The following is a 14,062-nucleotide window of genomic DNA, read 5'->3' as shown; positions in this document are numbered from 1 at the left end:
TGGAAACAGATCAGAGATAAGGCAGAACATTTAATACAACTGTAACAAGTCGTACTGGACTGGAGACTAGCCCTCTGGGAATCAATTAAAAGGGACGGCAACAGAGAAGCAAGTACTTCTAAATGCGTGTGGGGCGAATAGCTCCATTAAAGAGTATGAAATAAAACACCAGGGAGTGCGTCTAAGCCTAAACTCCAAAATAAAATCACAGCTACAGAAATCATCATCTCTCTGTTAGGCCTTCTCTCTTCAACTTCCTACGCACAGCTTTCCAACTCATCTTTTTGCACAACTCTCCATTACTATCTCTCTCCACGGTTCCCTATTACACTCACTCATTTTATTTATTTATTTTTAAATATATATGACACTACAAAACAAAATGGGGAAAATGCAGTGGCTGTGGTGCACATGAACTTTCAGAAGGCCTTTGACAATGTATTACCAGAGCTAGTGGTTGAAACAGAGACCATGTCAACAGTTGAGACGAGTTAGATAGATGGTTGAGGGAAAGAGGGAACAAAGGAATATGGGAACAGGACAGGCACATGGCATTAGACTGCTACAGCTGGGGAGGATAAACACCAATGATGCCCTCGCCTGGAAGAGCGGGGAATGATGACCATGTGTCGTTAAATGTTTTCTTACATTATTAATTGAGCGAGCATGAGACCAAATAAGGAAGAGTGGAATTCAGGCCGTGCAAACGTAGCACGCATTTGCCGGCAATGGTCACAGTACAGCGGTCAAGAATGGAAAGACTGGCTGATATTTCTTCACCCTCCAGCCCAGTGTTGAGGCTGATTTGCAGGTTCCCAACCTCAGCTGAGATCAGCCAATTCAGCACAGGGGAGGGATCGAACCCAGGACTCTCCTGGTCTGTGGGGCTCGTTTCTACATCGGGCGGTGCGTTTATCAGGCAGGGAGGTAGGGAAAGCTGCAGCGGAACAAGGTGAAACCAGCTGGTGATGGGCTCTTCAGCTGACTGCCAACTCAGAGAGGGAAAAAAAAGGAGGCAGGAGAAGGGGTGGTGAAACACCAAGCAGTTTCAGGACACTGAGCAACACCAGCAAACAACCAGCTCACAGTGTGTCATTAAACAAATTCCACTTACGCAGCCGGTGGTTAATGGGACTTGTTATCTGGATCTGCTCAGAAGCTAAATTGACAAGGTGTTGTTCTTTTAACTGTTATGGGAACATAAAAAAGGGCACATTGCGATACCTGCAGCCGGTTGAGACCCAGTCTGCCCTTGCACAACTTAGCATTTCTGAGCTGCAGTCCCCACGTCAATACAAGGCACATGACTGTTCTAAACTGGACCTGTCCTTCACAGGCACACATTCCACTCCGGCCAGCTCCACCTTTGCAGGAGAATTACACTTCCCGCCCCCCCCCCGCCTGTAACCTGAAACACTTAATGAGCTAGTTTCAGCTAGTTCAACTGTACTAGGGTGGGTCACAGGGGGTTTGATTAAAAAAATAGAGGGTACAGTGCCCTAATGATTATGGTACTGGACTAGCAACCCAGAGGTCATGAGTTCAAATCCCACCAGGGCAAGCTCTGAAATTGAATCGTATAAATCTGGCAATTTGTGACCATGAAAGCTTGTTGTAAAAACCCAACTGGTTCACTAATGTCCTTCAGGGAAGGGATCTGCCACCCCTACCCAGTCTGGACCTACAAGTGACTCCAATCCCACACTGAAAGGCCGATTCTTCCCTCGGGGCAATTAATGCCTCACTCGTATCACAAGAAAACTTTTTCAAAGATAACATACTCCCTCAAGTGACAGGAAAAAGCTTTGAACCCTGGGGTCATGAGCCAAAAGGTGACAATGACCGACTCTCCACCCTATGATAGATGGAAGGTGCACTAGGGCATCCTTCTCATGTCATTTATCTTACTGCTGTGTGTGGAATCTTGCTGTGCGAGGATTGGCTGCCACAGAACAGTAATTTATTGTACATGAAGCACTTTGAGAGATGTGATCAGGCACTATGTGGCACTCTCGCTTCTGAGTCAGAAGGTCGTGGGTTCAAGCCCCATTCCAGGGACTTGAGCACAAAATCTAGGTTGACACTCCCAGTGTAGTACTGAGGGAGTGCTGCGGCGTCAGAGGTGCCGTCTTTCGGGTGAGACATTAAACCGAGGCTCCGTCTGCCCTCTCAGGTCGACGTGAAAAATCCCACGGCCACCATTTTGAACAAGAGCAGGGGAGTTCTGCTCTGAAAATGTGTGCCATACTAATGGTGCATTATAGTATACGCCATTATTATAGCACAATATTTACAGGAAATTATGGCGCAAGTGACTTACGTCACACCATAATTTCCTGAGAGTTTTGCGCCGCTCAGCAGTTGCCCTTGCCAAATCAGTGTAAAGTTTTGGAATGGACTGGACTGGTAGATTTGATATTTATCGCTCAACCAACAATCACTAAAATTGGTCATTTATCACATTGCTGTTTGCGGGATCTTGCTGTGTGCAAATTGGCTGCTGCGTTTCCTACATTAAACAGTGACTACACTTTAAAAAGTACTTTGTTGGCTGTGAAGTGCTTTGGGACGTCCTGAGGTTGTGAAAGGCGCTATAGAAATGCAAGTTCTTTCTTTCTTTACTTGAGTTTGAGCCTTTCCTTGTGGTCTCGGGTGTTACCTGACTGGTCCACTGTAGCTGGGAATGCCATGTTGCCAGGAGAGTATCGTAGAATTCAGTTAGCTGGTGATCCAGACTGAGGTCACTCTGGCACAGTTCCTGCCAGGCAGAGACCAGCTGACCCTGCAGAACGGGAGGCACAATTCAGTCAAATCAATAATTCAATGGGGGTTCACTGCAGCAAACAGTACAGGCCCCCGGCCCCTCTAGGCATTATTAAAGCCCATTTCACGCCTATACTTCCTCTCCCCTTCCCTTGGCCCACTCCACAATGAATGACTGGCAGACAACCAAGTTCCTGCATTTAATGTTCTATAAACCATGGGGATGTGCAGGTGTTAGAGGGTCAAACTAGAGACCGAGAGCGTAGAGATAGTGCACGAATAAAGGGTCCTCCCTCTCACTCAACAGTTTTCAGCTCTGCTCTCAGCTCTCGAAGTGTTGGCTGCCTTCCAGTACGCTGGTTAAGTCGCCATTCTTTATGTGTCAGCCTGGACGGTGAGTGGGAGACGAGTTTGAACCTGCACTTCCTGGAAATCCACACACCCAATTTCCAGCAGGGCGGGGGTTCACTGAATAGTGATGAGGAGTGGGGAGTGAGGACACTGAACTCTCTGGCCACCCTCCACTGCTACCCGAGATGGGGTTATTAGTAAGAAGTGGAATCCTAGTCCGGGAGGGGACTGGGGCTTTGTCAGGGCGGGAGGGGAGCAGGAGGAAAGCGCCATTAATGGCTGATTGACCAGGCACAATGTCTGGAACAAAACAAGAAAACAAAATCAGAAAAAGGGAGACTTTCCCCGTTTCTCGCAGACTGGAAGTTACTCACGGCCCATTGTCCAGCCCTGTGACAGTAATTTCCGCCGTTTCTCCAGGAACCCCCAGAGAAATTCTACCCCTCAGACTTCAGAAAATCAGCCCCCCACCCCTCGTGGCCCGCCCCACACTGCACCCCTCCTCACTCTCTCCCATAGTATCCGACTGGCGCCCTGCTTTGAATACTGGAAGGCGAGTGTTGTACCCGACCTTGTGACACTTGTAGTAATAAGTCAGGAGCTGAGGCATTCGGTCCACCTGCACAAACACTTTCACAAAAAGTCGGGCCTGATCTGGAACAGAAGCAAAGACAAATAGGTAAATATTGTGGCCTGATGCTGACTAATTCTGGATTTATAACTCTCCCTCTCTCCCCTCACACCCACAATTTTGCTAGTCTGCCCTCTCAGGTGGATGTAAAAGATCCCACAGCACTATTCTGAAGAAGAGCAGTGAGTTCTCCCTGGTGTCCTGGTCAATATTTATCCCTCAATCAACATCACTAAGAAACAGATTATCTGGTCATTAGCCCATTGCTGTTTGTGGGATCTTGCTGTGCACAAATTGGCTGCCACATTTCCTACATTGCAACAGTGTCTGTACTTCAAAAGTATTTAATTGGCTGTAAAGCACTTTGAGACATCCTGAGATTGTGAAAGGTGCTGAATATTTGCTAGTTTATTCTTTCTTTCTTTTAGTTACATTCAGGGACTCCCCAGTGCACCATCTCCCGGCCAATAGAGCAAGCGGGTGTGCTGCTCCCAGGCATCTCCCAACGCTGCTCCACAACAGGTTCCAGCAGCTCGGAACGAAGGTGGGGGGAGGGGTGGGGCGATATTAGGGTGAGGAGAATCAATCAGGGTTTCTATTTGTGATCGATACCCACTAACTCACGGGCATGGACGCTGGACGAAGACTCAATTCAGCTTGGTTGTGATGCCCTCCCAGTCAAATAGCCAACCACAATGACCACTCAGGCTCAGGTGTGAAGAATGGCCGCTTGGGCTGGGCATGGCAAGTCGGCTGACCCACAACAGTCCCAAGGAAGAGGCAGCATCTGCAGATGAGGGGAAAGGAGACAATCTAAAGGGGGAAGGGATGAAAAATAGCTGGGCACCCAAGACTGGTTCTGACTGATGTGCAACTGTTCCCAATGCTCCTCATCACCCCTGAAAGACCAGCGGGGGAGAGGGAGCTGAGGAGTTAACCCGTTAGTCCTTCTTTTACAAAATAAACTTTTAGATTTCTGCTCCTCCCCAAACTTAGCTCTCCACATTTAATAAGTCAGCGATTTCCTTTAAAGTTCATATTTTGGTATCATTTGCTTTCTCTCCACTCAGCTCTCGTCGTGTGAATGATCAGGAATTGCTACCCCCTGCTGTTCAACTCGTGGTTTTACACCCAAGCTTCTTATAGAATGTTACTGAACAGAAGGCTCATCGTCCCGTTCCCTCTCTCTGAAAGAGCTAGCCCCTAAGTCCCGCTTCTCCCCACTCAGTCCCATTTCTCCCCACCCTTTTAAATTTTTCTTTTCTCCTTTTGAAAGCTATCATGGATTCTACTTCCACCGCTGTTTCTGCTGGGGCGTTCCATATCCATATCTTCTGTGTAAAAAGATTTCTCCTAACTCTCCCTTTATTCTGATGACCTTAAATTTATGCCCTCTAGTTACCCAATCAACAATCAGTGCCAATAAATTTTCCCTATTTACCTTATCAAAACCTCTTGTAGTTTTGACACCACTTTTCTCTGCTGTAAAAGAGCCCCAGTTACTCTAGTCCCTCTTCATAACTGAAGTCCCTTATTCCTGGTATCATCTCAGTGAATCTCTTCTGCACCCTCTCCGTGGCCTCAATATCCTTCCTGCAGTAAGGCGGCCAAAACGGGACACAATATTCCAACTGCAGCCTAACCAGAGATTTGTATTGGTTTAGCATCGTTGGGTTTAATTAAAGCAATTTATTCACTAATGGTTTAAAGGACACTTCAGAACTAGATCCTAGCAATGAATTATCCTCCAGTATTTCTCTGAAATGTTCACCCACCTCCCCATTACTATTTTTATAAGAGAGAGGCAGGATATGGTCTCAGGAATGCCAGGTAGATGGGGGGTTTGATCAGACCAGTTAACTGGAGCGATCTCTCTCTCTCTCTCTCTCTCTCTCTCTCTCTTCCCCCACCCCCACCAGCACCAAGGCCAGCTGTACGAGTTCAACAGTGTCCTGACAGACACCTGCAAAGACAGGGCATCAAACCTGGGACCTCAGTACCACAGCACACGGTGCATTTACTCACTGAGCCATCAAGCGCATCAAAGGATGGTGCTGTAGCCAATTCAGGGGGGGGAAGGGGAAGAGACAACATGAGGAAACCAGAAGGGAGATGAGGAGAAATTGTTTTTACGCAGCGAGTTGTTATGATCTGGAATGCGCTGCCTGAAAGGGTGGAGGAAGCAAATTCAATAATAACTTTCAAAAGGCAATTGGATAAATAGCTGAAAGAGAAAAATTTCCGGGGCTATGGGGAAAGAGCAGCGGAGTGGGACTAATTGGACAGCTCTTTCAAAGAGTCGGCATAGGCAGGATGGGCCGAATGGCCTTCTTCTGTGCCGGATCATTCCACGAGCTCTCTGTGTGGGACACATTGAAATCTGGGTCCCAAAGATAGTGTCTTAATACAGTACAGCGCCCAGTTCCAAACCTGACCTTAACATCATTTGGCTTATATGTGGAAAACTGGGGGGAGCACAAGTCAACCACATAGTCCTGTGTAAGACCGAGGAGGGGAGTGCCAGCTAACTTTCCATGAAGGACACGAGTCAACCGGATAGGTTTTTACAATAAATCATTTTTTCCCTAGCACCAATCCACAAATTACCAGGTTTACTAAATTAAATTTTATAACTGGCCACTGTGAGATTTGAACTCACGACCTCTAGGCTGCTGGTCCAGGACAGTAATCACTAGGACACCGTACATCAATCTGAATCAAAGGTCCCACTGGCTTGTTATGATGTCTATATGCCCTGCAACTAGGATGCAAGCACTACATGATGAAGGTTCATTTTAACTTGAGCTCATCCAAAACTCTGCTGCCCGTATCCTAACTTACACCAAGTCCCGTTCACCCATCACCTCTGTGCTCGCTGGACCTACACTGACTCCCAGTCCGGCAAAGCCTCAGTTTTGAAGTTCTTATCCTTGTTTTCAAATCCCCATGGCCTCACCTCTCCCTATCTCTGTAACCTCCTCCAGCCCTACAACCCTCCGAGGTCTCTGCGCTCCTCCAATTCCGGCCTCTTGCACATCCCCGATTTTAATCGCCCCGCCATTAGCGGCCGTGCCTTCAGCTGCCTAAGCCCTGAGCTCTGGAATTCCCTCCATAAACCTCTTCCGCCTCTCTACCTCTCTCCTCCTATAAGACGCTCCTTAAAACCTACCTCCTAGACTAAGCTTTTGGTCACCTGTCCTAATATCTCCTTATGTGGCTCGGTGTCAAATTTTGTTTGATAAATCGCTCCTGGGAAGCGCTTTGGGATGTTTTACTATGTTAAAGGTGCTATATAAATGCAAGTCGTTGTTCATTTTGAAACGAGGGTGAGCAGAAGTGTACGAAACGTTGTTGTGTGAAGTGGATGCACCGTGCTTCCCATTAGCACCCAGAGGGTCGGGGTCACTCACCGACGGACTGAGAGTTGAACGCAGATACGATCTGTGGGCTTGCCATGGCTTCCAGCCGGTTCTTCAGTGCCTCCAGGTGAACGCATTTCTCGGAATAATCCGGTGTGTCCACCAGCATCGCCAGGCTGTTCTGCATACTGGTCAGCTTGGCCGAGATAATCTCGATGTCCTGCGGGGAGCAAATTGTTTCCATCACTGGACGCCACTGTGCACAGAGCAGCCACCCCAGCTCAGGACAATTGAGTCATTGGTACAGAATAAACCTGGGCTTCCGATCGTTCTACAGAGGGCAGCACAGGCTTGAACAGAAGTTGTATCCCCACCTCATATCCATTTTTTGGGGGGATTTGTTCCATGGGTACTCGGGAATGTCTGGTATCTCACCCACGTCACTGTTCTTCATAGGTTACCCTGCACAGTGCGTGTCAGCAACTACTCAAACATAACAGTCATCACAACTGAACCTACCCACGCCTGACACACACACCCTCGCGCCTGACACACACACCCCCCCGCGCCTGACACACACGCTCACCCCCGCGCCTGACACACACGCTCACCCCCGCGCCTGACACACACGCTCACCCCCGCGCCTGACACACACGCACACCCCCGCGCCTGACACACACGCACACCCCCGCGCCTGACACACACGCACACCCCCGCGCCTGACACACACGCACACCCCCGCGCCTGACACACACGCACACCCCCGCGCCTGACACACACGCACACCCCCGCGCCTGACACACACGCACACCCCCGCGCCTGACACACACGCACACCCCCGCGCCTGACACACACGCACACCCCCGCGCCTGACACACACGCACACCCCCGCGCCTGACACACACGCACACCCCCGCGCCTGACACACACGCACACCCCCGCGCCTGACACACACGCACACCCCCGCGCCTGACACACACGCACACCCCCGCGCCTGACACACACGCACACCCCCGCGCCTGACACACACGCACACCCCCGCGCCTGACACACACGCACACCCCCGCGCCTGACACACACGCACACCCCCGCGCCTGACACACACGCACACCCCCGCGCCTGACACACACGCACACCCCCGCGCCTGACACACACGCACACCCCCGCGCCTGACACACACGCACACCCCCGCGCCTGACACACACGCACACCCCCGCGCCTGACACACACGCACACCCCCGCGCCTGACACACACGCACACCCCCGCGCCTGACACACACGCACACCCCCGCGCCTGACACACACGCACACCCCCGCGCCTGACACACACGCACACCCCCGCGCCTGACACACACGCACACCCCCGCGCCTGACACACACGCACACCCCCGCGCCTGACACACACGCACACCCCCGCGCCTGACACACACGCACACCCCCGCGCCTGACACACACGCACACCCCCGCGCCTGACACACACGCACACCCCCGCGCCTGACACACACGCACACCCCCGCGCCTGACACACACGCACACCCCCGCGCCTGACACACACGCACACCCCCGCGCCTGACACACACGCACACCCCCGCGCCTGACACACACGCACACCCCCGCGCCTGACACACACGCACACCCCCGCGCCTGACACACACGCACACCCCCGCGCCTGACACACACGCACACCCCCGCGCCTGACACACACGCACACCCCCGCGCCTGACACACACGCACACCCCCGCGCCTGACACACACGCACACCCCCGCGCCTGACACACACGCACACCCCCGCGCCTGACACACACGCACACCCCCGCGCCTGACACACACGCACACCCCCGCGCCTGACACACACGCACACCCCCGCGCCTGACACACACGCACACCCCCGCGCCTGACACACACGCACACCCCCGCGCCTGACACACACGCACACCCCCGCGCCTGACACACACGCACACCCCCGCGCCTGACACACACGCACACCCCCGCGCCTGACACACACGCACACCCCCGCGCCTGACACACACGCACACCCCCGCGCCTGACACACACGCACACCCCCGCGCCTGACACACACGCACACCCCCGCGCCTGACACACACGCACACCCCCGCGCCTGACACACACGCACACCCCCGCGCCTGACACACACGCACACCCCCGCGCCTGACACACACGCACACCCCCGCGCCTGACACACACGCACACCCCCGCGCCTGACACACACGCACACCCCCGCGCCTGACACACACGCACACCCCCGCGCCTGACACACACGCACACCCCCGCGCCTGACACACACGCACACCCCCGCGCCTGACACACACGCACACCCCCGCGCCTGACACACACGCACACCCCCGCGCCTGACACGCACGCACACCCCCGCGCCTGACACGCACGCACACCCCCGCGCCTGACACGCACGCACACCCCCGCGCCTGACACGCACGCACACCCCCGCGCCTGACACGCACGCACACCCCCGCGCCTGACACGCACGCACACCCCCGCGCCTGACACGCACGCACACCCCCGCGCCTGACACGCACGCACACCCCCGCGCCTGACACGCACGCACACCCCCGCGCCTGACACGCACGCACACCCCCGCGCCTGACACGCACGCACACCCCCGCGCCTGACACGCACGCACACCCCCGCGCCTGACACGCACGCACACCCCCGCGCCTGACACGCACGCACACCCCCGCGCCTGACACGCACGCACACCCCCGCGCCTGACACGCACGCACACCCCCGCGCCTGACACACACGCACCCGCGCCTGACACACACGCACCCGCGCCTGACACACACGCACCCGCGCCTGACACACACGCACCCGCGCCTGACACACACACCCGCGCCTGACACACACACACCCGCGCCTGACACACACACACCCGCGCCTGACACACACACCCCCGCGCCTGACACACACACCCCCGCGCCTGACACACACACCCCCGCGCCTGACACACACACCCCCGCGCCTGACACACACCCCCGCGCCTGACACACACACCCGCGCCTGACACACACACCCGCGCCTGACACACACACACCCGCGCCTGACACACACACACCCGCGCCTGACACACACACACCCGCGCCTGACACACACACACCCGCGCCTGACACACACACACCCGCGCCTGACACACACACACACACACCCCGCGCCTGACACACACACACCCGCACACACACACACACCCCCGCGCCTGACACACACACAACACGCACTTCCCACCAGCAGATAGAACCCTGGTGGATTTTACCTCCTCCCGACCCAGCAACATTTTGGGTAATTCTGGCATTTCCTACCTGACTGAGGTCACAGATCAAGGCTCGAAACTGATCCTCTCCAACTCCATTCAACATATTTACCAACTGAGCTTAACGTCTCATCTGAAAGACGGTACCTCAGACAGTGCAGCACTCCCTCAGTATTGCACCAGGAGCGTCAGCCTGGATTATGGGATCAAGTCTCAGGAGTGGGGAATCGAACCCATGACCTTCTGATTCGGAGGCGAGTTTCTGGGCTGTCTTTCTATCAGTATCTGGTCTCCTCTCAGCTCTCCCTCTGTAGGATCAGAGACCAGGAATACACACCGTGGGGAACCTGGACATGAACCGACATCTGATCAAGCCACAGCACAGCAAGCTGCCAACTCGACACCCCCTGTTGCCAACACGATTTTAAATATATTGCACTGCGCCCACAATCCCCAAGCCGACGCCAGCACTGGACTGACATCGTCTCCACACCTACCTGCGACTTCAGTGTTTCTTCAATGTCTGCACTGAGCGTGCTCCACTTGTCGGCCTCCTGCAGTGCCTCTGCCGCTGCCTGCATCCGCGACTTCACTTCATCGATCTCAACCAAAACCTGCAGCACAGCCCCACAAACAAAACAAACTCATCATTCGAAACAGAAGGCAGGTGCCCGGCTGGGGATTCGGTAGCGAGAATCTTTTTCTAACTTGCTCCTCACACGTGGGTGCGACTCACCTCACCAGAGGCACCGGAGAAGGTGCAAAATAGATTCAGAAGGATGATACCAGGACCGAGAGGTTATAATTATCAGGAAAGGCTGAACAAGCTGGAGCTCTTTCCTCTAGAAAAGAGAAGGCAGAGGGGTGATCTGATAGAGGTCTTTAAGATTATGAAAGGGTTTTATAGGGTAGATGTAGAGAAAATGTTTTCATTTGCGGGAGAGACCAGCACTAGGGGTCATAAATATAAGATAGTTCCTAATAAATCCAATAGGGAATTCTTCACCCAGAGAGTGGAACTCGCTACCACATGGAGTGATTGAGGTGAATAACATAGATACATTTAAGGGGAAGCTAGATAAGTACATGAGGGAGAAAATAGAAGGTTATGCTGATAGAGTGAGATGAAGTAGGGAGGGAGGAGGCTCGTGTGGAGTATAAACACCGGCATAGACTAGTTGGGCTGAATGGCTTGTTTCTGTGCTGAAAATTCTGTGTAATTCTATGTAGGTTCTGGAGAGCATGGGCTCACAGCATGGGACAGATGCGAAGTAACCCCTGAGCCAAGCTGACAGGAAGGGAGAGGATTCATTTCACTAATGTGGGAGGAGAATTGAATATTTTTTGAAAAGAAATGAATAGAAGATTTTTTGCATTTCAAAAACTACAAACATGTCTCAGTGAGTAAGCATGCAACCACTACGAGCCCCAAATTATTTAGTTTCCTTACCTGCATGGACTGCGCTGTGTCCTGTTCAAATTTCCGAATATCTTCCTTGACAAGGATCATTTGTTCCTTCAGGAAGGAAGCTTCCTGTTTGAGTGCCTCCACGTCTCGGAGTGCCCTGGGCATGTTCAGTAGTGCCTGGTGACTCGTCTCTGAGAGCGAGAGAGATGGCAAGGGAGAAATTTCACATTACACTACGGGACATTTTGTAACCTGCACGAGCTGAGATTGCAACCTCCGGGCCCATGTACTGATCAATAGTGCACAAAACAGGTCCCAAGGTGAAGAGAGACTTGCAGTTAATCCATAAAAGTATTTTAAAACTGTGCGTCAGGAACTCCTGCAGGTATTAACAAACTCCCAGGGCCCCCTGTAAATACTGGCACACTCCCAGGGACTCCCTGCAAATACTGACACACTCCCAGGGACTCCCTGCAAATACTGACACACTCCCAGGGACTCCCTGCAAATACTGACACACTCCCAGGGACTCCCTGCAAATACTGACACACACTCTCAGGGACACCCTGCAAATACTGACACACTCCCATGGACCCCCTGTAAATACTGACACACACTCCCAGGGTCCCCCTGTAAATACTGACACACTCCCAGGGACCCTGTAAATACTGACACACTCCCAGGGACCCCTGCAAATACTGACACACTCCCAGGGACTCGCTGCAAATACTGACACACACTCTCAGGGACACCCTGCAAATACTGGCGCACTCCCAGGGACCCCCTGTAAATACTGGCACACTCCCAGGGACACCCCGTAAATACTGACACACTCCCAGGGACACCCCGTAAATACTGACACGCTCCCAGGGACACCCTTCAAATACTGATTCACTCCCAGGCACCCCTATAAATACTGACACACTGCCAGGGACCCCCTGTAAATACTAACACACTCCCGGGGAACCCCTGTAAATACTGACACACACTCTCAGGGAACCCCTAGAAATACTGATACACTCCCAGGGACACCCTGTAAATACTGACACCCTGTAAATACCAACACCCTGTAAATACTGAGACACTCTCAGGGAACCCCTAGAAATACTGACACACTCCCAGGGACACCCTGTAAATACTGACACCCTGTAAATACTGACACACTCTCAGGGGCACCCTGTAAATACCAACACCCTGTAAATACTGAGACACTCTCAGGGACACCCTGAAAATACTGACACACACTCCCAGGGACCCCCTGTAAATACTGACACACACTCTCAGGGACACCCTGCAAATACTGACACACTCCCAGGGACCCCCTGTAAATACTGACACACTCCCAGGGACCCCCTGTAAATACTGACACACTCCCAAGGACACCCCGTAAATACTGACACATCCCAGGGAACCCCTAGAAATACTGACACACTCCCAGGAACCCCTGTAAATACTGACACACACTCTCAGGGACACCCTGCAAATACTGACACACTCCCAGGGACCCCCTGCAAATACTGACACACTCCCGGGAACCCCTGTAAATACTGACACACTCCCGGGATCCCCTGTAAATACTGACACACTCCCGGGATCCCCTGTAAATACTGACACACACTCTCAGGGACACCCCGCAAATACTGACACACACTCTCAGGGACACCCTGTAAATACTGACACACTCCAAGGACACCCTGTAAATACTGACACACTCCCAGGGACCCCCTGTAAATACTGGCACACTCCCAGGGACACCCTGTAAATACTGACACCCTGTAAATACTGACACCCTGTAAATACTGACACCCTGTAAATACCAACACCCTGTAAATACCAACATCCTGTAAATACCAACATCCTGTAAATACTGAGACACTCTCAGGGACACCCTGTAAATACTGACACATCCCAGGGAACCCCTATAAATACTGACACACTCCCAGGCAACCCTATAAATACTGACACACTCCCAGGGTCCCCCTGTAAATACTGACACACTCCCAGGGACTCCCTGTAAATACTGACACACTCCCAGGGTCCCCCTGTAAATACTGACACACTCCCAAGGACACCCCGTAAATACTGAGACACTCCCGGGAACCCCTGTAAATACTGACACACACTCTCAGGGACACCCTGCAAATGCTGACACACTCCCTGGGACCCCCTGTAAATACTGGCACACTCCCAGGGACACCCTGTAAATACTGACACACTCCCAGGCACCCCTATAAATACTGACACACTCCCGGGGAACCCCTGAAAAT

At 52.9% G+C, this 14,062-nt stretch overlaps 1 protein-coding gene across 1 annotated transcript in view; it reads right to left on the bottom strand.

Annotated features, from left to right (window-relative positions):
- Window positions 1-14,062, bottom strand: part of cog7 (component of oligomeric golgi complex 7) — a 33,254-nt gene that overhangs the window by 15,039 nt on the left and 4,153 nt on the right. The window contains exons 3-8 of the mRNA XM_068003755.1: window positions 11,838-11,986; window positions 10,885-11,001; window positions 7,156-7,324; window positions 3,686-3,768; window positions 2,660-2,782; window positions 1,115-1,187 (exon numbers count right to left, since the gene is read on the bottom strand). Of these exons, the coding sequence (XP_067859856.1) occupies window positions 1,115-1,187; window positions 2,660-2,782; window positions 3,686-3,768; window positions 7,156-7,324; window positions 10,885-11,001; window positions 11,838-11,986 (714 nt within the window). The remainder of the gene's footprint in view (window positions 1-1,114; window positions 1,188-2,659; window positions 2,783-3,685; window positions 3,769-7,155; window positions 7,325-10,884; window positions 11,002-11,837; window positions 11,987-14,062) is intronic.

The sequence above is a fragment of the Heptranchias perlo genome, chromosome 22 (genome assembly GCF_035084215.1).
Source record: "Heptranchias perlo isolate sHepPer1 chromosome 22, sHepPer1.hap1, whole genome shotgun sequence".
Lineage (NCBI taxonomy): Eukaryota > Metazoa > Chordata > Chondrichthyes > Hexanchiformes > Hexanchidae > Heptranchias > Heptranchias perlo.
The sequence above is the reverse complement of the archived record's forward strand: the minus strand, read 5'-3'. Positions and strand labels throughout refer to the sequence as shown.